Source organism: Poecilia formosa, unplaced genomic scaffold (genome assembly GCF_000485575.1).
Source record: "Poecilia formosa unplaced genomic scaffold, Poecilia_formosa-5.1.2 Scaffold79, whole genome shotgun sequence".
NCBI classification, from domain to species: domain Eukaryota; kingdom Metazoa; phylum Chordata; class Actinopteri; order Cyprinodontiformes; family Poeciliidae; genus Poecilia; species Poecilia formosa.
In genome coordinates, this window is record NW_006800018.1 from 1,051,131 (window position 1) to 1,078,101 (window position 26,971).

The 26,971-nt window shown below is 41.6% G+C and overlaps 1 protein-coding gene across 1 annotated transcript in view; it reads right to left on the reverse strand.

The window, feature by feature from the left end:
• Positions 1-3,713: 3,713 nt before the first annotated feature.
• esama (endothelial cell adhesion molecule a) overlaps positions 3,714-26,971 on the reverse strand; it is a 59,067-nt gene continuing 35,809 nt past the window's right edge. The window contains exons 2-7 of the mRNA XM_007556476.2: positions 8,668-8,819; positions 6,717-6,918; positions 6,454-6,609; positions 5,514-5,636; positions 5,278-5,416; positions 3,714-4,496 (exon numbers count right to left, since the gene is read on the reverse strand). Coding sequence (XP_007556538.1) covers positions 3,980-4,496; positions 5,278-5,416; positions 5,514-5,636; positions 6,454-6,609; positions 6,717-6,918; positions 8,668-8,819 — 1,289 coding nt within the window. The 3' untranslated portion in view covers positions 3,714-3,979. The remainder of the gene's footprint in view (positions 4,497-5,277; positions 5,417-5,513; positions 5,637-6,453; positions 6,610-6,716; positions 6,919-8,667; positions 8,820-26,971) is intronic.

Here is a 26,971-nt window from a genome sequence, read left to right on the forward strand (position 1 = left end):
CGTTCCCACACTCTCTTACTTACCTCAGCAACAGAGATGCTTTGCTGCCACCTTGTGGTTTAAGACCGGAAATGACGACACTTACATGAAAGTTTAGAGACAGAAAGCGTTACGAGGCAGTGGGTCAAGTGTTATTTATTTTTTTTCCAATATGATTTTGTCGTCTGTTCAGAAGTGTTTGTGATTGGGGGCAAAGCGTATTGAGGCCTTAGTCCTCGTGGCGGTTGTCGCAGGTTCGATTCCCGGCCTGGTGACATTTGGCCCATGTCTTTCCCCTCTCTCATCACCCTGTTTCCTGTCGAGCTACTTTCAAATAAGGGCCACTAGAGACAACAAAACCTAAAAAAAAAAAAGAAAGGTTTGAGGTAGTATCTGTTTGCCGTTTGTGCAAATTGGTCTTGGATTTTCACATTTTCCCACTGATGCTTCATGAATCGATATCCTGAATGAATAAATGTTGCAGCTTTTCAGCAACAGCTGTAGCATTGAGTGTGGAGCATTATGATATATAAACCATTTTTAAAGAAAAAAAAAAAACAAACAAACGCAAGAGTTTGTTTATATTTTATTGGAAAATAACAGGCTTTTTTTTTTTCCATGAACATAAATATGGAGTACACAAGTGGACAAAGCACATTGATGTCTGGACTTTAGGCCTTCTGTATAAATAAGACGCTTCACCGCCTGTTTGTCCACAGGAAGCCTCTAGAATGCTCCCTGCTGTGATGGAGAGCACTTATTTAGTTCATAAAGTTACATAGTAAAGAGAAACGCTGTTCACGTGCTCTTATGTTTGCTGTAGAAAAATAAAGGCTTGACTTTAACAATACATTATAATCATCAACGTACACGTTTAAATGACTCAGTCGCACTCTAAGACACGGAGTCTGATAACCGTAAGAAACGAAACATTTTCCAGTTTGCTTAAGTGTCGTCGACATTCAACAAAAAATGCTCAGCAGCTAAGAAACATTTCAAATCATTCGTTTCTGGAATGTTTTCACTTTCTGCGTTTGTGGTCGAAAGCCAGACAGCTAATAAATGTCTCTGTGTGAAAAAAAAAGAAAAAAAAAAAAGCACAGCGGGAGAAAGGAGAAACTATGACAAACGTTTTTAAAAGCGGACAAAAAAATCAAAATCTATGTAAAAAAATAAAACATCTTCAATAAGGAAACGTATATATGCGGCCACCTGGATACATTCCTAAAGAAGAGAATTTATTTGTTCATAGCGTGAGATCTCTGTTTAAATTCTTGCAAGTGGAGAAGGTTCTCTCTGTAAACCAACAAATATTTGATACATTTTTACTCTTCACTGGATTGCTCCTGCCATTTCTGACACAAATTTTAAATTTGTATCTCTTCCTATGAAACATTTCAGAACATGCAAATTGATCAGGAATAGTGAGTTATGACTTTTGGTGATTATAAACTAATAATGATAATAATAATTTAAAAAATGCAAAAGAAGGAAAGTCAGCCCTTCATAGTTAATCCCTCCAGCAGAAACATGATTCAAAGTAAAAGCAGGACTTTATCCGATTGGGGTTTTTCGATACCGTTGTCAACAGTTTAGCTTAAAGTTTTCTGTTTGTTTTAAACATGGGGTCATTTATTCAGAGCTTCACAGTTCAACACAATATTTACCCTGTAATTTATTCAGAAAATTTTAAAGTCACTACTTTTGTCCCCGACACTGCATCTCCACATTTACAGGTTTAAGGAGTTTTACTGCAGCGTTATATCACAGCTGAGTTTTCCTGTTCATTACCAAACTGACAGCTGAAACAAAGCAGACACGTAAAAATGCTGATGCGCTCTCTCGTGTAAGGATTTGTTCAATATGGCTTACTAATTTCCATACGGCAGCTGTTGCAATTTTAAATTAATAAAATTCTTACGTCGCTCAACAGTTTTCTTTTATTTAGCCTTTGTGCTTGCCTCTATAATTTCAGAAATCGTCAACTCAGATTAGAACTTCTTAAGTTCGTAAGTAAAATGAAGTAAATCTGCTGCTATGAAAAGATGTAACATGTCAGGAACGAAGACGATTTTGTCTTTGGTTCAGTATCCAGTGTTTCAGATTAATTTGCCATCAATGTTCAATATCACCATCCATACAGATTAGACCTGAAAAAAAAAAATCAAATGTCTGGAACACATTTAAAAACTAACAAATATCATATTTATAAAGATTTTTTGTCTTACTGGAAACGTAACATATTTTAATGCAAGGGTGAAAATAAGCAGAGTTACAACAAAGCAGTAATGAATCAGATTCATACTCAGATTTCAAGACTAGAGACTAGAGGATGTTTCAAACTGAACTCCATCCACCCAAACCTTCAAGCTGGATCTCAGCCAGGATCTCCAAGATCCTTCTAACATTGAACGGATCACAGCAAATCTAAACTACCCAAAGAAACGCAAAGCTCCGTCTCCATCGCAACACCACAGGCTGCTTCCTCACAATCTGTAGAGTTTCCGTCTAAATACGGGAGGAGAAAACCAACACGGTATCTTCATCAGCTATTAGCAAGTTTCTGTGCGGATGCGTCGCCCCACCTCAAAGACTGACGTTTTGTGCTCGGCAGGCATAACTCAGTTTGAGTAGACCGAATGAATTATGCACTCCAGATGCCGAATGTGTGCTTTTTCCTCTCGTCGCTTATCTGATCAAAGTGAGACTTTCAACCCTTGGAGTCGCTTTTTAAGAGTCGAGCTGTGGGGAAATGTAAAATCTGCGATTCAAACCTTGTGGTTATTCCTCCTCATCCGTCTCCCGTGTCTGTACCAAAGATGACGCTTCTGGGACATCATGACTAAAACATCTGCGACCGAAGAACTCACTGAGGTTTGAGTATTTTGCTGGGAGCCTTACGGTGCGTTCACACTGCAGCCTGAAGTGACCCAATTCCGATTGTTTTGCCGGGCCGTTCACACTGCCAGTAAATGCGACCTATATGCGTTCTACAGTGTAAACAGGCAAACGACCTGAAAGTGTCCCGCATGTGCAGTAGAAGGCGTAATAGCGTCAGCGTTCTCAGTGTTCTGCCAACCGCCATAAAAAAAAGTGCTCAGTGTTTGCGGATGTAAACATGGAAGCTAACGGTGGAGCTTAGCTTACATATTTGAAGTTGTTGTCCAACCGCAGCAGCATATTAACAACTTAATCCTCATATAATCCGTCATGGTTGTTGTTTTTCTTCCCGCTTGCGCGTATCAGGATGCAGAACAGTGAGATTTGTTGAGAATCGGTGACGTTCAGTTCGGATGGATGCGACCCGGATGTTAGGTCGCATTTGATACACATCGAATAAGGGTCACATTCAAAAAAGAATCCGACCTGTGCTGTTCACACTGCCATGAAAAGATCGGATACAGGTCGCATTACGTCAAAAAAAAAAAAAAAAAAAAAAAAATCGGAATTGGGTCACTTCAGGCTGCATTGTGAACGCACCTTATTGTTCCACGTGCTGCAGAGCGTCTGCAGAGATCAAACATATTCTGGCCTTTTCTTTAAACACTGCAATGTGAAGGGGTCTTAAGAAAAAATGACTTGTCCTTCAGGTAGTTGTTGTAAGAAAGGGTGGCTGAGAGATTTACGTCCCGCCTATATTTCCTGTAACATCTTTGCTGAAAATTGGGATAATAAACCCTTAAAAAAACAAAACAAAACAGAAAAACAATCTAGTTGCCGGGTAAACAGCTGGAGAACGGCATGACAATAAAAAAGTAGAAAAGGGAATTTTATCTATACGTCATTTGTGAGAACAGAATATAAAGAGTGAATACAAAGCAAGTAAAAAGCATGTCTTGAATGGTTGTCATGGCAGCCTGCTGACTTGAAAGCGTGTAACAGTAAGTGACGTCTTCCTCTCGTCCTGTTTGCTAAAAAATAAAATAAAAACGCAAAGCGTTCCCTCCAGAGACCCGGCTGAGCCTCCGGTCAGTCCAACTGCGTGGCACGGCACTTCTAGTTAGACCAGCGAGCCTGCTTGGTTTTGCGCAGGCACCATGATGGGCACCCCTCCCATGCGATGGATGTTGGAGGCTGTGATGGCGGAGGTGGGCAGCGGCGGCGGGGACGGGGCGGGCTGGAACTGCCCCTGCAGCTGGGCGTAGGTCTGGGGCAGCTGCTGGGCCTGGGGCAGGTGGCCATAGCGCTCCTGGACCGCCTGCGAGCTGCCGTTGGCGGCCTGGGCGGAGGCGGGCTGTCCGTGGGGCAGCGTGCTGCTATTGTTGTAGCTGTAATGAGTGGGAGTGGAGGCCCCCTGCTGGCGGGGAGGTCTGTAGCCGGTGGCGCTGCCCGTGGCTGTGATGATGGAGGCGGTGTCCGAGGCGGGGTGCTGGGGATACTGGTGCAGGTGGTGGTGGTGGTTGTCTTTGTGGCGCGGGCTGGAGGCGATGGAGGACAGCGTGCCGTTCTTCGAGATGACGTCAGAGCCCATGCCGCTCTTCGCCCAGGAGACGCGCTTCGGAGCCTGAGCGTCTTCCCTGCAGGTTGGGGAGACATCAGGGGTTAAAGGAACGATCCACTTTTTTCACTCCTCACACCGATTCAAATATGGTAGAATAACAAGTCCTGTCATGACAAAATGCTAATTTTGTTCTATCAATTCAGCACATTTTCAGGCCTTAATTTGAGATGCACGCATTTAATGCTTTTTAAGGCTTTTGGAGGATGCATGGACACCTGGTGAAGGTGAAGAGTGGTGTATGCTGAGGCGCAGGAGCAGACCTGTTGAACTGAAACACATTCTCTGAGCTGATTAAACTATAAGTTTCCTGTTTCACCTCCTAATTCTGCTAAACGCACAACTCACTTACAGATATGTTAAAGAAAATGCACATCTCCTTTCAGTTTCACTGCTTTGTATAGCAAAAACTAACAAAGGTAGATTCAAAATGATTTAGATTCCATGCAGTATTGAACACAATTTTGATTTCACCCTGTCATTGTATTAGAATTGAAGCCATTATGGAAAAGACTTGAGTAACAAAGTAGATTGTGTAGCTTGTACTGTAATAACTTGAAGAAGTTTTATCAATTATCTCTCGTAACTGAGACTTTTACAAATCATTTCTAGTTCCTTGAGGTTTGTCGCCATTTGTCAGACTATGAGGATTTTTTTTCCTTGTATTCTTATGCAAAGTGTGTCTTATACAGATGATGTAGGTAATACAATTGCTTTATCCCGTCAACAATGAAATATTGGTAAAATGAGCTTTTCTGACATCAGTTTTGATTTGTATAAATGTTACCAGACGAACTCACTTGATTTCATTGGCCATGTCGTCCTCGTTGTCTCTTCTTCTCTTGAAAATAAACAGAAACCCGACGCAGACACAGAGGAGGAAGATGAAACCGAGGACCGATCCGACTGTCGCGCCAACAATCATTCCGACCTTATTGGCTGAAATCATGACACACACACAAAAAACGAAAACGGAGTTTGCTTCATAGATTCAGAAGTTTAAGTACAGCTTGCGATTATGTCTGGTGTTACGTACTGTTGATGATGTCCAGGGTGACGGAGCAGGTCTCGCTTCCTGCCGTGTTGCTGGCTGTGCACACGTACGTCCCGGACATGTTGCTGCTCAGGTTGTTCAGCTTCAGATCCCCGGTGTTCTCATCTGAAGCAGCAGGGTGACCACAGACACGCGTCCAACCATTAGAAACAGCTTTCTGTGCGTTTAGGATGTGTGAACTCTGCACAAACTTTATGTGGCAGGTTGTCATGGAGACACATTCCAACAAACCACTTTATACATTTGACTCAGTAAAGAAAAAAAAAAAAAAACAATCAAAGGAACAAGACTAACACGTTTTCTGAACCGGACTAAACTGTCGAACCACCAAGTCATCAGTCATACGTTATTAATTTTATCAACCTGTATGTCTTGTTTGCAGTATGTCAGTCTGTGCTGATAAATGAAACTATCCCCAACTATGTTTCCATCCAATTGTCAGATTTTGAGCAATTTTTTTAAATGTCGCAATTTTGCCATTTCCATCAACTTGTTGTAATGCAAACCTTCAAAAAGCGCATGAAAAAGCAACGGAGACACAGATAATGTTTGACTTTCAGGAAGGATAACAGGAAGGGTGAATGGAATAGCTACAGCCGATTTACTCTTCTCATATTTTGCTCTGTTATCCTTTAAAGTTTCAAATTCTGTCTGTCATGAAATTTGCTGGATTTGGAAAAGTTGACAGTAGTTTGGATATCTCAGAGTTGAGGGAAATATCTCCAATATCTCAACTTTACACATGGAGACTGCTGGCTATGCTGACTAACTGCTAAAATAAGATGCTAAAGACTGAAAAATTTTAAGTGTAGAAAATGTAATTAATGCATTTCTCTCTCATTAGTTTACATGACAAAAGCTTTCACTTTGACCTCGTCGTGCCTACAGAGTTTGACGAAACCAAAACTGCAGTTTTACTCACTGAGCATCGGTGCAAAAAAGACCTCGGAGGTAGGACTGGTTCTCCTCCACTTGTACAGCGGGACAGGCTTCCCGGCACTGGACGTGCACATCAGAGTCACGTTCCCTTTCAGCACCGGCTTCCCGGACACAGAGCACTTGGGAACAGCAGGAGGGACTGAGGGGAAACACAGAAGTCATCAGAGGTTTTGGGTGTGTTGCCATTTCCAGCAGCATATCTTCATTCAGACCTCGAAATTCAGACATTTAGCCGTTTTTCCTCACCGTTCACCACAAGAGAGACCTCAGCGGGATTAGAAGTAACAGAAGGAATGATGACCTGACACACATAACGGCCGGTGTCGGACTCCTTGGTGTTGTTGATGTACAGAGAGACGTCACTCGAAGGCATGTTCTTCAGGAACCCGACGCGGCCCCTGAACTGGAGGCTGCCCTCGTTGATGGTGCCTTTGGTGTAGCTGATGACCTGCGTAGGACAGATACAGCAACTTCTTATTCTCGTTAGCACAACAGCTGCACATACGGCTAAAAACAGGCCTGAGTACATCTGTCCAGGACAGAGAGAGCAGTTTGACTAACATGCCTACTCATTTGGGGTCAGAGGTCTCAGGGATGTTCATAATCCCGACATCTCTGGCTCGGAAAATTGAAAATATTTGTCATTTTTTCAAAATCATGTTGCAGTTCCAAAAACTCAATTTGGACTCGAAAGCCTCCCTTCATCATCATCATCATCATCATCATCATGCACCGAGTCATTTCTAATGTCACTAGTATGACAAGCTTTTGTCTCTTGGGTGAGGGTGGATTTTTACACACGCAAAAAAGACAAAGAAATACAAAAAAAAAAAAAAACTTTTTTCAAACCAGTTCATAGATTTCAGTTCTAATGGTGAGTGTATCCTATGAACATCAGTATCTAATGAGTTCAGGTCTGTACATGCATTGTCTGCAAGAACAGAGAAATAGACATTCTCTGTATCAGGGTTGCAAAAAAAAAGTTCTTCTTATGGTTTCAAAGTTCTTGCAGATTGTTCTTTATCATCGTCTGAGCAGAACCTTTTCCTTGTATGGGTTCTGAATTCAAGAAAACTGCTGCCACACTGATGAAGGCAGCAGTGGGAAGGCCGTATGAGGACTTCTGATAAATATGTACCGGTACTTGCTTATTGTTAAGTTCTGTCAGAGAGAACATTGCTCTTTTTCTTGCCACTTCAATCAAAGGCCTGCGATTACTCGTACGACAGCAGACCAGATTGTAGGCGGTTTCTGGGTTGGGTGTAAGCCCCAAACAGTCACAGCCTCAAGACAACAGACCGCTGCAGCAGAACTGCGATGTTCCACTAACAAAGATGGAGTCCTGATGTTCATGTCTGTGTAACTTGGGCTTTTTCCATCCACAAGAACATTGGAGCAGATCAAACAAACCAGTCAGCAAAACTTCCTGACTGCAACCTTTCCTGCCAGGAAGAGTCTCAAATCATTGAACAGACTTCAATAACCCACAGGACCCCAACAAACTGATGCCAAGCTCTCAGTATCAGACGCCGCACACTTCCTCAGAGGCACTTAGTTGTATGCTCAACAAACTAGAGCTGTTCCTCTGGTTGTTCCCTGTATTTAGATTTACCAAGTTATTCACAGCTCTGCAACAAAAAAATCTGTAAGCTGTAACAAGTTTGATATACCCGACTTTGGGGGAACAGCTGCTCCACTTTCTCCCCAACATGAAATGTCGGCGCCTTTCCACAAAGCAAGAATTAGCCAGCATGATGATAGTCTACATCATCTTTACTGGGGGGAAAGTGTCTGTTATATTTCTGTACTAAAAGTCCTACATGCCTGGTTGTGCAGCTGAGTTATGGCTGCTTTTTTCGCTACAGCTTTCTTGAAAGTGTCTCAGCTCAGGTGAAGCTTCAGAGCTGTCACACTTCATTCGTATCATCTGTGTTTTTGGCTCCAAATGAGAGCAGAGGAGAGCAGGACACTGGATGACTGTTCAGAAACACAGAAAACTCACTTTGAATAAATCTGCCCAGATCCCACTCCTCCATCTGCACAGCTCATTAATCCACACTCAGCAGACCAAAAATACCCAGACGCTGTTCTAAACTGGACCGGGATGAAGCGGTTTACACACTGGAAGCTTTTTGGAGGACAGATTCTCCCAGGTTTAGAGCCACGGGAACAGAGATACATTAGACTTCCTCCTCACCTGCTGGGTTCTGTCCGTCACAAAGTTCCACAGGATGGTGCTGGTGGCCAGGTCAGCGTCTGGGTTCCCAACGTACGAGGCTATTAGCTGCACCAGTTTACCTTGGACCACCTCCATGCTGGTTTGAGACATTTGGATGTTGGCCCACACGCCTGTGGAAACAAAGATTTTCCTCATTAGGTCTTATGATATTTATTTATGTCATAAACAGCCAATAAACACAGTGAAAACACATGTTGATTTGACCATTTCTAGATCTAATGATAGGACAGTTAAAGTTAAACGAAAGTTTAGCTTTACCCAAAAATATTAATAAGATTATCAATACACTGTATTGATATTGAGTCCAGCAGGAAGGGCTGAGTTTTTCCACATATAGATGTTAGAAGTATTTTGTTTTAGCTGCAGATGCATCTATTGCCACAAATGTTCACTAAATAAATGCTGTTGTCGCATTTTAGGCAATCTTTGTTTTTTGTTTTTTTGTTTGTTTGTTTTTTAGAAAAGGAGTTTATTAATTTATTTGTATATTTTAATTTATTACTAATATTGTATGAAATAAACTTAAGTGGTTAAATGAAAACTGCAGAAAGTGCCATTTTTTACCTCACCGATCTACTGAATAATTGGTAGATTAATTGAATATTAAAATAATTATTAGTTGCAGACCTAGAATCTAGTATTAGAATGAAAAAAGGCTCAAGTCCTGAAATTCCCCAAATCATAGCCCATCAGTTACTTAACACTCTGCTGTATATATTCCTGCTTAAAAAAAAATAATCAAGGATTAGCTATTAGTTTTCCCCCATAACGCTAATTTAAATCTATGCCAACACTGTTTAACCAGGCCAAACTGTAGGTGAGACAAATAAAGAACAATGAAGATGGGTTCACTGATGGGCTGAAATGTAGTGCACATCTGTAGCCAGACCGGGGCAGCAGAGAGCCAAGACTCACAGAAACATTACAGCTCTCTCCATGTCCATAACAGTTTATAAATCACAGATTCAAAAAGAGAATAACTGGATGTGCTGCAGACGGAGACTGCTGCTGACTCTGGTCTCTGTTTACTGTAATTAAAAGATTTCTCTGCATCCATTATGAGAAATAAAAGAGTTCAAACTGTGTTATTTGGCCTCTGTCACTTCACTGCCTCTTCCTGCAGCCAAGACAAGACACAAGAGAGCAAACAGCAGGAGTATTTAAATACACTGGAGAACTTTATTATTATTATAATTTTTTTTAGCACCACATTTTTCTGCGTTCTCACGCTGAAAAATGTGGTCTCTGCCCTCCTGAACCTGAGCTATTCTGGAATATTCAAGGCGCTGACGTCTCTCTGAGTGTGGAAACATGACAGCCGGACACGTATAAAAACTAACGATGAGATCCCGGGTTATGTGACTGACATGCAAATTTATAACGCTAAAAAAGGCCAAAAAACATCAGCTGTCATTAACAAAGCTTCCTCTATGTGGAAGAAGTGATGAAATCAAATGTAACTATAACGTTCAGTTTCCCTGCGAGAGCCTGAGCTGAAGCTTTTTACTACGTCTCCACAGACTAGACACTACAAAGAACATGAGTGGTCCACTAATGTCGCAGCAAATGATTTGTGGGTGTTGCAGATCCCAGTGTTGGGACGGTTTCCTCATGCAGGCTGCCTTCTGGAGGTCACAGACTTACATTATTCTCTAGAGGGATGTTGGAAATTAGACCCAGAAGATGTCAAGCTGTTGTCTCTTCAACCAAATGAAACTGGGTCAGCATTTGAGTGGAAATCATGCAACAGTTATGTTAATAAGCTGAATATTGGTCTCGGTCATCCTGGATATTTGGTGCAAGAAATGAAAGATCTGGCAGAAAAAAAAAAATCCAAATATACCAAACATGATGCGAGGGTTGATGCTCTTAAAATAATCCTTCACAAGGATTCTGGAAGCAGGATGTGAACTTATTTACTTACTCTGTACCTACGTTTAAATCATATAAAGTTTATTCATATAGCATAATTAAAAACAACTTTCCATCCAGCAATGTGCGACGCAAAGAGAAATGTCCAAAACTGCAATAATATAGAAGGAATAAAAATAGAACATCAGTACAAATTAAATAATATGATGATAAGCTAGAATTCATAGATGCGCTGCTTAACCTCGGATCAACTGGAACATATATCTTTTTTAGTATGCTACAATCAATAAATCAAATTTTATTTGTATAGCACATTTCAGCAGCAAGGCATTCCGAAGTGCTTTGCATCATCAAAAACACAAAGTTACTCAACATAGAATCAACAATCAAAACATTACATTTATTCCAATAGTTGGAATAAAAACGTTTTTGGATGCAGATGCTCCATATTCTTCTGTTTCTCTGTTTTAAAACCAAACCTTAGAATCCTCTCGTTTTCAGACCTTCTCGGTCGAAGCTAGAGCTACATGAACGTCCAATGAAACAAGACCTGTTCTCAGAGGAGCACAGGTATCAGTTTCTTTGTTGCTACAGCAACACAGGGAGAAGATAAGTGACACTGATGAAAGAGAAAGTGTGTAGGCATCTCTCCCTCTGGAGTACAGCATCAATTACATCTAATTAGCCACAGAAGACAAAGTAAAACAGGAAGTTGACTCTCAGAAGAAGATAACAGGTGACGGGACAGGTGTGAGGAGAAATAGGGGACAAAGGTAGCAAAAACACAAATAAGGAGGAAATCTTTCTGTCCAAAACTATTTAGGGCCTGAGGAGATATGCAGAAGCAACAAGAGACTCCGTTCCTGCAGGGATGGATGGTAGCAGAAGGACGACAACCTGAGATGATACAATGATTCTTATTGACATATGAAGGGACCCTGAAATAGAAGCCTGATGATTGGTTGAAGCAAGTGTCTGCTGAGGTGCTACAAAGACTTTGAGAGTCAAGGATAAATATTTGATGATCTGGGTCATGTTAAAAGGACACGTTGCTCAAAGTTGGACTCTGAGCTCTGCTTTCTCTGAACCACATCCCAATGCAACAGTTGCATCGCTCGTGATGCATCAGCATTAATGACATGCAGCCAACTTTAACAGGAACACCTTTCAAGTACAACATTCATCCCCCTTTTCCCTGCAGAACTGCCATAATACTTCCTGGCATAGAGTCAAAAAGACTTTTGTCCACATTGACCTGCACCGTCACACTGCTGCTGCACATCCATGATGCAATTCCCACGCTCCACCACGACCCAAATGTGTTCTAAGAGATTGAGATTTGGCAGCTGGAGTTCGAGGCGATTTGGGATGTGTGACATGGAGCGTCATATCACCGGAAGACATTCAGAAGACGGACACAATGCGGTCATAAGAGGTAGATTGGGTCGGCAGCCTCTGGGGCTTCAGCAAACTGGTTTGACAGGCTGTGCCAAGAAATACTGCTCACACCATAACTTCAGCGCCACTAACCTGAACCAAACACCAAATAATTTTGACCCTACTATCAAACTCATGGCAATATATTTCCTAATCTATTATTGTCCAGTTTGTAACCCCGGTTTTCTGCGCTCAGCTGATAAAAGTAGGTCTTTGTGTCTGATTCAAAGTTTCACCTTTAACGTATTCAGAAATGGTTGGTTGTAACAAAGAGCCTTCTGACTCAGAATTTTAAATGTTGTTTATGGGCTGAAAGGAATAATATAATGGTCTTTGGAGTTGCTTATCAGATGTAAACCATGTTGACTCCTCTGGTCCCAGAACCAGAACTAAAGTCCTGTTTACACAAAGCTGGTTCCCTGTTAAACTGTAGCAGTTTTGTTGCGATCCATTTGCTTGTTCACACCAGAAATCACAGTTTCTGAAACAGAAACCAGGTCTCAGAGTTTAAGTTTTTGGGAACATCATCACCCACAGTGGTTTGAATTACTCCACAGGTGTGAAAACACACATGGCTGCAGTGTGAGGTTTAGATTAAGGGTCAAAGTTTTGACGACACACTAAAACCACAGCACCATCTAGTGGCCTGGCTTGATGACTACAGCTTGTCTAAACGCAGTGACGTCTAAACGTGCAACTTTACCTGAATCAATATCTGACTGTTTCCAGACAATAAAGTTGTGTAAACAAAGCTTAAATGAAGGAAGCTATATCATCCGTAATATAGCTTTATATTTTCTAATACCTCTTAGTTTTTATTTGTCTAAGCTTTTATCATTGTAATGTTTCTTTATTGTTATGCAATTGTGTGTTTCTTCATTCGTTTTTTATGTATATAGTATTTGTTTCTGTTAGTTTGAACAATAAGAATGTGTAAGAATGCTGCTGCTGCTTTACAAATGAACTTTCTAGAGCTACGTTCCACATCCTCTGCTCACACTGAGAAACATAAACTGCAGCACTGAGGACTTCCCCAGAGTCAGCACACAGGCATCAACATTTAATCGGGAGTTAAGAGCTCCGCAGCCTCAGCGTCTCATCAGGGTGGATGACTCCTTGTGATTTAGACTGATCGTCTTGTCGTATTTTTTTTCTACAAAAATCTTGCCAAGTTCTGTGTTAAGAAGATTTCTAGTCAGAAATCCTCCCTGATGCCAGTGGGAGTGCAGCACCTCCCGCCGTCAAGCCGCCCCCCAGAGGGAAAAACGTGAATGAATAAAATGGTGAGACGGTAAATGGAGGGAGAAGCAGAGAGATCAACAAGGCCACCGAGATCACGTTCATAACATTCACACTCGGTTCTTAATTTGGCGAGTGGAGCTTAATCCTGTCCGCTGTGGCAGGTCTGAGATCTGCCGGGCAGCCTGCGCAGTGATTGGCCTTAAATATTCCAGGATGATTGATGGCAGGACAGATGGGAGCACGCTCAGCGTGGACGGTAATGAGGTCAGGAGGAGTCTCGTCTGAGATAATGGGGAAAGTTTTTAAATTAGATCTAACAAAAATGTGTCATGGACAGCTGGACGAGGTTTCTCTGGACAAACTCTGGTCCCGAGGAACATCTGGGACGCGACAGTTTCAGATGTGGGAAAGATGTATGTACGCCCCTTTAAAATGTGCATGTGTGCTGCTGTTTACACGCTTTTCTGATTCAAACCATATAGAGCACTAATCAGACAAACTAATAAAACAAAATCTGATAAAGCAGACTAAACAGGTGTGAATGCTCCCTTAGTGCTTTTCATAGAATGCAGGCTGAAATTGCAGGAGAATGTAATCTCTTATTTTTTTAAGTATTGTACACATGGCTAAAATCTTTAAAACTGCTACAAAGAATCTAAATCAATAATTTTTGACTGTAAAATATTTTCTACTGTAAAATATGGACAATGAGCCGATGATCCGACGAGTGTAACGCAAAGTGGTTAGGGATTCTGGGAGTATTGGCTAGATGTCACCGCATCACATCGGTCAGGTCTTGGGTGATGTCAAGGTCAAAGGTCAAAGGTCATGCTTGTTTAAATGCAGACGGTTTGGTATGTGTGACTTTCTTCGTGCGGTCTATCTCATAATGACAGGAAGCATTTAATTTGGCAGGTTTTAATTTGCTGTCGGTTACTGTTGTCTTTGATGCTGCGGTGACGGGTGGAGTCGGCCTGCTGCTTCCTGTGTCTTATCAGCAGGTTGGAGTAAACTATTCCATCAAAGGAGCAACTTCAAAAAATAAAACATGGGATAGGAGGCATGCTTTGCTTGTCAAGTGGTATGATTCTTTTTAAGCTGGACGGTGAGATGATCTACTTTCGGCATATATATATATTTTTTTACAATACAACACCTGGGAGCACAAGCAAAAGGAGTAAGGAGATGAGACGTTGGAGATACGATGGGAACAGAAAGAGGACAGATGATAGAATCTGGATGATGAGTGGAGAGGGACTGGGTGGGGAACCACCCAGTCCCTCTCCAGTCTTATCTGCAGAAGAGCCATGCTCTTCTGCAGATAAGAGACTGTAACGCCCCCCGGGACAGTTTATGTCTATCAATCCAGATCAGGGCTTAGATTGGTGGGAATAAAAAAAATAAAATAAAAAATCAGCACCAGTCCTGAGAATCACAGACGACTTGTTACTGTGTTTGTCCCGTTTACAGGTTGAATGGCTAATGTTGACGCTCTTTATGCTGTTTGAGCTGTACACCTGCCTTGGCTTGTACAACAGCGTCTGTGGAACATCAGGGGAATTTTCTGCGTTGGACGGGAAGGAAACACGACTGTCAGCACGGTCATGCATGTTGCATGTCATGCATCTCAGGGCCTCTGGCCTGTTGCTATGCACCGCGGTCACCGAGGACGATGTGCCGTTCACACTCTGTTTTCTGTTTGAAATCTCTGTCTGTTCGGACAGAGATTTTACTAGGAATATTCGGATTATGTTTTTTATTTTATTAGAGAACACAGAATGTTAAAGTTTTGAGAGGAGATTCTTTAGTGAGCAAAAATGAAACAGTGAAGGATACAAAAGTTCAGCAACAAAAATGGAAAACCTCTGACAGTTTGATTTCACACACCATTTGTGATTTGCCTCCTGTCTCCACCTGTGAACGCCATTATATGGGATATAATGGCTCAAGAAACCTCATATTTAATCACTGTGATGTACTTTGACTTCACCTTTTGACATTTAAATGTAACTACATTCTGGAATTAATAAAATCTGAATTCACATCTACAAAAACACAAGGGTTCTGAGATAGAGATGATTTAAAATCTCTGCCTGGATTTTAAATCGGATTTAAAAGGGGGAAATAGCAGCCAGGTGTTTACTGAACCGATCATCAGCCAGTCTGATTGTCAGAAGTTTAGGTAGCTGCTCTGAAGCACAAAAGGTGTGTGTGTGTGTGTGTGCGTGTGTGCGTGTGCGTGCGTGTGTGTGTGTTTTGCGTGTTTTGCGTGTGTTTTGCGTGTGTCGCTGCCCGTCAATCTCTGAAGATTTACAAGTGGAGTTTTAAATTCGTTGAAGTTCGTCAATTTGTAGTGAGAGATTACTCACAAGAGGAAGACATTTACATCTTCCGAGGAGGAGATAAAACAGCAATTTCAGCCTAATGTCAGTCAAAAGAGAGAAACACTTCACATTCTCTACAGGCTTCACAAAGCAATTTAAATGTTTATGTTGAACCACATTGATTCAGGAACAGTATCTGCTGGACGGATGAAACCCGAGTAGAGATGTCTGGTCATTATGACTGCAAATGATGACGCTTTTAATTCAAAGTGTAAATAGTGACACTTTAAATGTATTAAAAGTGTCATTATTAACGAAATGACACTTCATAGCGACAGTCATAAACATTCATAAAGACTCCTTCGCGTTCATAACAGTTGTTATGTCATGTCAGTCTCATGCACACCACTTCAAATGAAATAAAGTATTACCAAAGACGCAATGTGTTTCAGTGGCCTAGTCAAAGTCCTGAGCTCAGCCTTATGGAAATGTTGTGATCATAAGAGAGCTGTGCAGAAAAAAAATGCATTAATACTTGGAAGCTATGCTATTGAGAGTAGAAACGTGTTATATTGTAGGAATTTAAGATTTAACAATAAACAATTAGCATTTAATAATTAAAGGACAAAGTGACTCATAAGTTATTAAAAACATAAATCGCTGCCATTCATAATATCAACGTTACGACAGTAATTCTCCGTTCATTTCTATCACATGCAGGTCTGAATTATTTAGTCCCACAACTTTACAGCTCTTACACGAGCAAAGCTTTTCCTATATGAATATTTGATAGCTTACATTTAGAACAAATAACTAGCGAGAGCAGGCTGCCGTCACTCATTATTACCGTAAGCCGAGATGAGAAATGAGTGGCATGCGTGGCCGTGTTTGTGATCCCGGTTTGGAAAAATAAGGGTCCACGATGCGTCTCGTGAAGTCAGTAAAGTTTTGTTTTGCACCTATTAGTCAGGCGCAACATTAACAGCACATTTACACACACGACAAACCAAAGAGCGTCATGAATAATGGATGAGAGAAAAGTGGGAGGAGAGGAAGAAAAGGCAGGCACAGCGGTTCAGGTCGGTGATCTGCTTTAAAGTTGCTCGACACTCTGTACGGAAATTAAAACACACATGCAGTCAGACCTGGCTCAAGAGAAAATGTTCCAAATTATAATGTACAAGTATTACTAGATACTCACACTGGGAGCCTAAAACTATCTTCCCCATCATTCTGCAACTCAACATCCCTCCTCCTTCTCTTATTCCACCCAAACAAATCGACCAGTTTAGGAGTTATTGAGGTCGTTTTTCTGAATCCAACATTAAATACATCTGGTCCTTACAAAGACAGAGGAAACAGCATGTCTCAGGTTTCTTATACACACAGAGCGGTCAGGGCCAGGGACCGAGGCGGAGCTCGATTTCTGACAGGTGTGTGAGTCGTTCTGTGCAGCACGATTAAAGCAGAGACACAGCAGTGGGGCTCCAGACGAGCGAACGTGTCATGCATGTCCTGGAGCTGCTAAACCACCAGCCGCTCATCAGATGGATACGCTGAGCCAGATAGGCTGAGAGGGAGAGGGAAGCAGCTGCTTAATTGGCATAACAGCGATAGTTTGAAGCTAGGAGGGTCACAGGTTTCTGTGTGTGTGTGTGTGTGTGTGTCTTCATATCTTTGAATATGCCTTCAAACCTACCTACGATACGCATCTTTAATGCCGGACTCTTGCCATCTCCCTTGACAGCTGCAAATGTGTTTTAGGATGCATCCTGAATACTTAATCCCGTTCTGTACTCTGACTCCTCGTTACACAGTGAACTGTTGCTATGCAGACTTCGGTTGTGCGACACTACAAATGTGCGCAAACATTTGAGTCCCAACAGGGAGCTCCTGCTAAATTTGAGTTTTAACACAAACCACAGATGTAACATTTTCAGATTTGTTAATTGAAAATGAAAAACACTCGTAAGTTTTATTTGAAAGTATCAGCCCAGACCACAGGTGTCAAACTCAAGGCCCAGAGGCCAAATCTGGCCCACCGTAGTTTCATATGTGGCCCCCTAGACTCCAAACTGCATCAAAAAGTCCTGCCAGCTTTTCAGAAATCTGCAAAAATCAAGAAATCTCCACATAAATTTTTTTTTCTGATTTTACTGCAAATTTTCTCAAAATTGGTCAAAAGCACTGAGGTTAAGTGACTGCAGCCTTACTGGATGTTATAGTCTGTGATTGACAAGGTGAGTGGTAAAAAGTTACATTTAACATCAGACAAATATCAACATTTCCAAATTGGCGCCACAAAATCTGTCATTTTGATGGCAAAAAAATCACTAAAACAATCATGAAATCCTGGATTTCACAAAGCAGGACGCCGGGCCTCGAGGCCTGGATTTAAACGCCCCTGCTATAGGACAAAATGTCACTCCTTCTTCTCATTCTTAGAGCTGTAAAAGACTCATTCTTAGTTGCGGAAAGGACAAATTTTTGATAGACACGATCATAATCGTCATCCTTTTTCCCCCCGCGCTCTCATGCAGACACTGTGATTCAGCGGGTTCTGATAGCAGCAGAACCTTCAGCGTGAACAGAGGCAGCTTACGTTAATTGGTGCTGCCTCCTATCTAATACTGACCTGATGGGAACAGCTGCGACGCAGAAATGACTGAAAATCTGCCACTCGGTTGGACTTGAAGTTCCTATTAAACGCACAGAGCAGCTCAAACTCGGGCCTTATCGGAGCGATGCGATCGCTCTTCTAGGATAATTACAGCAATGTCACCGTGAGCTCTTCTGCTCCCGCCGCCTCAAAGTAGAAATAGTACATGCAATCCCATAAAGCCTCCAGACGCTGTGAGTTAGTTAGTGTGTTGTAATGTGTGAGGGAGGATGTTGAATATTTGGCTTTTCACTGCCGCATCTACCTTTTCTGAATGAAAGAGAAATAGTTTCATGAAAGCCACAAAAAAGTTTCATCCCCCTTCATTCTTGAAAAACTTACTCACTTCCTTTTCTTTTTTTTTTTTTTTACCAATAATTCTCAATGAGATTGATTTTGATTTTAAATCATACAAGGAATGGAGGGTGATGGACAGGGATTTTTGAAAACATTGTTGTGTTTGGTATCAGTAGTAATTTACAGTTATTACGGTTTTTATCACTTTAGCAACATGTTAGCTGGTATCGGCACATCTCTGCTGTTGTTGCACAATTTCTATTGCTACCTGCTGTAAATGTTTTTGTTCTAATTTTATTAAAAAACATATCCTTCTTCATATTTGTTGAAACTGTCACTATGTCACGACAGCCACAAATAATCTGTGGAAAAAAATGGAGCTCCTCTGCCTTCTCCCGGTGCTATTTTTGAAACAACCAATCAGAACCAGGAGGCGGGGCTTTGCACTGTCAATCACCACTCCGTGTGGCGTTGCGCTTCTGATATTTTCACAATTTGTTAACTGGTAGTTTCATCCAAACAGTCTGGCACAACCGGCTGTTTGAGGACATCCATGATTTTGACTTGGCCCAAAATGAAAACGAGTTTGACGCCTCTGATAAACCAACCAGATTCTCTTCTTACATTATGAGGGGAAACGTTGTTGTGTGCTCTCGTCCCATGAGACCTTGTTGGCGCTTTGAAGCAAATGTAGGGAACAAGCTGAGAGCTACAAAGTCTACTGGTTACCACACATTCTGCTACTTGCTTACAGCGGTGTGTGATATCATGTTGGTACTTATTGTGATAATTCATGCATTTCTAGTTTTGAGAAAAAAGAAAGTAGCATCCCCGTACTTTTTCAAAAATGCATACAGCTTTGGTTTAGTTCTACGAAATCATCCAAGTAGACAATCACAGACGTGTGTTATTGTCTTGTGCATTGGTTTTCACAAAGCACACATGAAAACACACAAACATATACACTCCGCCTCCCCCCCACTCACTTCCTCTGCATTGTGTGGATGATGACAGGCAGGAAAAAGCTGGCCGTCCTGATAGCGCTTTATTCCAAGATTAGCCTGTTTGTGCTGGGAGACAGTGCTACAGTAAGGCCCAGCAGTCCGGCTCAGACAGGAAGTGACATCTGACACACACTCTTCTGGCTGACTGCTCCCACATTTGAGTGCTGCCCTTTAGTAAGGGGTCATAATGCTTTGAACTACGACTCCACAAAAGATGGAAATCCCTAAGAGCTTCATTGTAGCTACAATTAGTTCATTCTTTCCTGACACACAAAAAAAGAAAATGCATGGAACTGAACTGATACTAATTCAGCATCGATTATACAACATTATTATGCAAGGTCATTGCAGCGGGTAGCTAATCCTGTTCTGCTGCTGATTAGAGTGGAGTTGAATAAAAGTTTGACTACATTCTGTTGTTACCGGGTAGAAAAGTTCACACTCTCAGAAAGACGGGAAAGCGGCAGGGCAGAAAAACAGGCAAATTCTCTTAGGGATCGCTTTTTTGTTTGGGTACGGGCAGAATCTGAGCTAATGTGTCACATGCAGTTAGCAGACAAACACTGATTTATATATAACTACCAAAATAACACAAGGAAACTCCCAGTCGTAGATTATATGGACGGAAACAAGCAGCTAGCGGCTCTCTGCCTCAGCTGCAGACTTGCTCATTCAAAGTAACATGTCCTGCCTGGACGACCCTGCGTTACTTTAAGAAGAGTATTTCTCAACACGTACAGGTAAACTGCAAACTTTTTATGTAAGTCTTTGAAAAATAGTCGTCTTCTTGCTACTCTTCCATAACAGATTTGAGGAGTCGACCACTAAGGCAACATTCACACAGCAGGTCATGATGCTCTAGTCCAATTTTTTGCAAAAATCAGATTTTTTTTTTCTTGTGGTACTACTAATTAAATGTGACCACAATCACACTTCTTATATTTATGAACGGTTTGCGACTCCAAAGTGACCAGAAGACCAACAAAAGAGTCATACAGCAGCGCACAAGGAGGAATGGAGAGTTATTCCTCAATGGCAGCCGACGGAAAACAATCAGATGCATATTTGTTTTAGTTCCACATATGGAAGTGGCAGAATTTAGATTTTTTTTTTTTTTGGGTGTGAAAAGATTGGAATAGGGCCGTTCAGACTGCAGCGAAAAAGTTGGATATCGGTTGCCGATTTAATTTGTGATCAATTACATTAACAGTAACAAATAAATAGAGAAACAACTAGTACTTGTGAGAAAGACCTGGAGTCTGTCTGTGTTAGCCGACAAGATTGAAGTGAAGCACTCAGAGATGACACATGACAGCCGCTCAGGACACTGCTGGGTCAGAGCGAAATAAGCCCAGGGTTACTGCACACCACCTCCCTCTTATTACAGAGAACAACCTGACATGAATGTGAGTGTGTGAAAATGAGCACGATGTCGTTTGGACCCACAAATCTCAATCCAGGAAGCGCTCATCGTCCCCGGCACAATTCCGGCTGTTTTAACCAAACGCCAAATGAGAAACGTCCCATTAGCCCAAGAGCCCAACGATGCTTTGTCACTGGTATCTGACAGTACGCCTGAGCGGCTCAAAGGCTGCTGTTAAAGAGACGTGGCTGTCCAGCTGGAGGCTCACAAGCAGGGCTGAACCTCACGCTCTACAGGCAACCGCTACCGTGTCGGATGCTAACGTTTGTGTCAGCGCAAAGGCTGAATACGTACGGCTCTTCTGTCTAAAAACAAACGGTGCTCTGGTGACAACTAAACCTGAGGCCTGGTGAAGCACAGGCTCATGATTTGTAACGGTCAAAGGCCAGACGTACAGCGCTGAAACGATACAGGATGTGAGGAATTTGATGCAACAAATAGCGGTGATAAAAGTTTACATAGTGGGGCGTCTGCTTTTACTGTTTAGAAAGACTGCATGGCTTTCTTGTCTTATGTGTCTGTGCTGGAGGACTTAATTCTTATACAACTTCCTAAATACTGCAGATGTATGTAATTCTACGCTTTCTAACATATCTATAACCTTACGTGGATTATAGGTTAATTATATAGAGTCGATTTTGCCTTGTTTTTTTCCCTCATGTTTTGAGATTTGCTGTTTTAACTGCTTTTTTTCATTATTAAAATAATCTGATCACTGTTCTTGTTGTTTTAGTCAGCACTTCTTCCAACTTTCTGTCCTTTCTGATGCCTGTTGTTGAACTTAGACTCGGGTTTTTGGGAAATGGTCACATCTGAAATTAAACAAGTTAGTTTTTATTCATGTAATTATCTTTTTGATATTTTCTGCCAGTTTTTGTCTTACTCTATTATTTTCTTAATTTTTTTTTATTGTTTTATAATCAATCTACCTGTGATGTTGTGAATGCTGTGAAGCACTTTGGTCAGCTGAGGTTGTTGTGAATGTGCTTTATACATGCTCTTTAAATTAACTTTGACTTTTATGTTTGTGTAAATAGCACAGCTGGAAATTTGTTCCATTTGACATTCTGGACATAATTAACACTTCTACCATCAAAATCTCTTCTAGTAATTGTGAAACTTGCTAGTTTTGAAAAAAAAAATGTCAGCAAAGCTTTTTTCCCAAGCTAAGGTCAAATGATTTAGCTACATTCATCATTACCAAGTTCCATTTTGACTCTGAGATACTTGTTAGGATTGAAATAAGCCTTTGGGTAACAGTGGGCTGAGGAGCAGCATCTCTGAACCGACATGCGGAAGAGGGATTTTATTCGGGAGATGAAAGCAGCGTCTCTGGCTCTGCAGCAGCAGACCAGGTCCATAATGATGCCGTTTGGTGCAACGCTCACCACGTTCACAGACCGCCTCCTCTCTCAGAACCAGCCGCAAGCAGATGCTAATGTTTGCATACTTAGATGAACAGTAGATATACTTCCAGGTGTGTGTTAATAAAACACACACCTGTTTTATTAAACACCTAGCAGCCAGGAACAGGAATACTTTCATTCCTATGACCTTGATTGCGCTGCGTTTCTGACAGCTGCCTCTTATTAGGATTTATGGCCTCCGTCTTACGTCGAGAGCTTTATTATGTCTGACACTTCTTTCGAGATCCAACTCTCTGGTGTTGAAAATGGAATTGTGTATAATTAAAAGCCCGGTCTTGTCCACCCTTGGAAAGGTGAGGAAGGCTAGCGCGATGATTCTCAGAATCGAAGATAAGGGTGTTGAGTTAGGTGGAGGAGGCATTCATCTTGGTTTGACACGAAGCCAGATAATGCGGAGAGTTGCACAGAGGCGGCGTACAGGGACTAGGAATGAGGCTGTGTGCTGTGCTAACCGGAGATGTCAGACAACTCAACGCGGTAATCTGATCTGAAACGCTAACAAGGAGATAAACAAGTGGAAACTTCTCGCCATTTCTTGGTTTCCCCCCACCCCCCTCCCTGCAACAGTTAAAACAGTAAATGAGGGAATGTCCTGGACTTCATCTTCATAGACAAACTGCAAAGGAGATGCCAGAGAGATGATGATGACAAGCTGTAAACTGAGAACTACCCACATGCAGAGGACTGAGAAAGACCCACATGAGGATTACATGACATTCTCTGAAAGTGAAGTGGTTTTCCCTGAACACCACCATCACTGCCACACTGCGCTCAGAAAAGCTTAAGTCCAGCCCCACATGGGCTGGGAAACAACAACAACAAAAAAAACATCATCTTTTTCTTTATATCACAAAGTGGACAATTTAAAACACAATCCAGATGACAAAACCTGTGTTTAGTTGCAAATCAAATTTTGTTATCTAATTTGTGAACACTCCCCCCCCCCAAAAAAAAAAAAAAAACAAAAAAAAACATTAATCTGACAGTTGTGACCCGAATTAACTTTTGATTGATTATTGCCGTCTCCTGTCAGATGGGGAGTGCACACCTAGTTGTAAGTAAGTATGATGAGAAACAGTGACTGTGCATCCCGTGAAACTAACAACACTGAAGTTGGCATCTCAAACTAATTATTATTATAAAATCTCTATTCAAGTCCTGAAAACACAAGATGAATCCCTTTTTGGCGTCAGGCAAGGGAGACAGTCTGACCTGTTATCTGCTGAAGTCCGGTCTGGTCTGACCCAGCTGCTTGTGTTTCTACTTATTCCTCTTCTCTTAAACTGGCACTTGGAAAAGTATCCGTACCCTTCTATAGGTAACCCCCCCACCCCACTTCTCAACGATACATTTTCTACCTTGACAAGCGTAAACAGTTCCCTTTAGACACAATCGGAGCCCTTAAGTACACACACATTGTAGTATTGAGTCATTTTCATGCTTGTTTTACAAAGGACCAATTTGTGTAAAGCTTGACCTATCTGAGTGTGATGCTACACAAAGATGTCCCCAGGAGTCCTTCGATAATGTCCTGTCTGTCCATTTTACAGATTACTGCACATCCTAATTAGCGCGTTTAAAATCTCTGAGAAAACATCAGGGGTTGGGGCCATTAAAGTAAACAAAAGAGCAGGAAGTGACAGGCAAAGTTCAGTGTCCCCAGAGGAAGTGCTTTCCTACCGTTTTGCTCTTTGATACACCCTCAGTTTATAGTTCTCCAAACTAGCAGATCACCTAAAAACTGAGTTACTACATGAGTGGATTGGATATTTTCAGATTTAAAACAGAAAAGGAAACCAAAGACAGGCCAGACAGTCCCTTGTGGATTCATGACAAGCTTTTCAGATGCACATCGGAGTGACGCTTGTAAATACCGGATCTGAAACGAGAAGGAATGCTTACAGGAAAAGACCAGTTTGGTCAGCGTCAACTCTCTTTTGGCAGAAGACCAGACATAATTAACAAAGAGAGAAAAGGAGAAAAGGATGGAAAAAGCTACGCTAAGAAGCCGATACTGGATGGAGGTTCAAGGGTTTATAAAGTAGTCCATTAAGGTCAAGTTCATTTCTGAGAAACTGAATGTTTCATGCTCTGCTCAAATTTTATTGTGACTTTGTTTGGAGGTAGGAGGAAGCCCGTTTTTTTCAAAATTCAGTGCAATTCTCCTTCCATTATATAGTCATATTTATTACATTAGAATATGCGTTTACATGAGGCTTATTTGCGCCTGTTGAAAATACGTGTTAAACAATATTAAACATGCTTTTCATTAATCCCACATGTATTAAAATATTTCTTTCACTGGTCTAAAAAGAGACCAATATGTAACTTGGTCTTTGGTGCATATAAGATAATACACCAAATAATAATATATATATTTTTACGCTCAAAAAGTCAAAGAAACACAAACTAACAGTTTTCTTCTATCCAAGCAGCAGCTTATATCACTGTGCCCAGTTGATTTGGTCACAAACAAGTATTGTTATTAGGTATAAAATAACCGTCTGGGTCTGAATGGTGTTTTAAGTCTGAAAGTAATGTTTGTCCTAAGTTCAGGAATGTAGCATAGATATATTGCAGGAATATTATAGAGTAATAATAGCAGTTGTGACATGTAATCATGTGGTGTCATGGAGCTGGTATGGCCTTTTGGTTTGACTGCAGTTAGCATTTTTTTTAATACATTGCAGAAAGAAATCCCAGGAGAGAAGAGCCTATATTTATCTTGTAATTATTGTTGTTGCAGGAAAGATTGCAATTATCTCTTGATGGGTGCCACCGTGCGGCTCATGTAAAAAAAGTCTGACAGTTCCAAGCCACTTCCACAACAACAGTGACACCAGCAGTGCAGTGAAACCTCGTCTTTTAACTTTCTACGGCTCGTCTGGGGCAGAGCGGCAGGCGCAGCAGATAACACGATCTTCCTCTTCAGCTCATCTGGATATACGCTGCCCGGCGAATCTTCAGTGTTTTACGTGTGTGAATGGGCCGAGGCAGCGCCTCCTCTCACTTCTCCCGACATTCTGTGATAGACGGCGAGACGGCAAAGATTCTGCTTAAACCTCAACGCTCCTGATCATCGCAGTGTTCAAAGATAAGGCTCCCCACAGAGACGTGCACATCTGGTGCCGGGGTGGAGGCCTGGAAGCAGCAGACGGACTGGGAGTTTTTGCACATGCAGCCACGCACATCTGCAAACCGACATCCACCTGCTAAAACATGCGGCGTTGGAAACTGTTACGTTGACAGGTAGCAGTAAATGATGGCGAAAATGCCGCCGGTGTAAATCAAACAGTGTGAAAAATATTTGCAGCATATTTCCTGCAAAAGTCCGTCATCCAAAAAATGAAAAAAATAAATAAATAAATAAAATAAAAAAGGGCAGAAAAATGTGAATTAAATAAGCAGAACAAGAATCTTTTTGTGATTAGTATAAAATCTTTACTGCAAGTGAGAAGATTTTGTCACTTTTTCTTCACTCGCAAAAGAACATTAAGATTTTATTTGCGATTTTTTGACATACGTCACTCATTGCATTCTTTGCAAACAGAAAATAAAATCAGATGTTTTACGTGTCGATCTCAGTCACCGAGCAAATGAAAACTGAAGGTGTTTAAGAAGAAAGCATGCACTGTCCTGCTTGTTTTAGGTGTTTTCCTGCTGTTAAACACCTTATATAATGACTGGGTGATAAACAGGCTTCTGCATCACTGCTGAGGAGCAAATGCAGTCTTTTGGATCAGATGTGCTGGAGCTGAGACACACCCAGGACACGCAGGCCTGTGGGCCCTGAGGACCAGGGTGGAGCAAAGCGGATCCTGAACACAGAATCTCAAGCCCTACAGGAGCCGCCGTCCTGCAACTTTAGATGCATCTCTGTGTCTGTGCCAGTGAGGTCATTAGCAGGACTCTGCAGAACCTGAGAAGATGAGGAAGTAACTCAGTCAGGCGAGCCTGGTGTGTTGTACTGATGAGCACATCCACAAGTTGTATCCTACAACTTGTGGATGTGCTCATCAGTACTGGAGTCTGACACCTCTGACCTGGAACAGTCTCAGTGATGGAGTTTAGTGTGTTTTACAGGAATGATTTCCATTCTCTTGCTCGCACGCAAACACACACACACAAATATATATATAATTGTATTGAATCACAAATATACAAAAAAAAAAAAAAGTTTACTCATATGCACAAAGTTGAGTTGGGATAAACTGAGAACTGTCCGGCCCTCTTCCCCCATTAATTTCAGTTGTCTAAATTGAAAACTGCTTCCCTTCTTTCTTATGCATGGAATCTCCTAAGGACATGACAACAATCATAGAAACGTTTGTGCCGCTGCTGTGTTCTGTGCTGAGAAGCATATTTCTCCCGTGCAATAATGGGACGCTTCTGACAACGTTACTTTTTCCAACATGGCCGCATTTAGCTATTCTGTATGACAGAGGAAGTTTGTGACACAGAAACAGCCACAGAGTGACATGAGACATTCAAACATCCTGATGGTTACTTTGAGAGCTCACTGGCAGAAGTTTGAACTTGTCTGTTGTTCAAACCATAGTAATTATGGTGTCCTGATG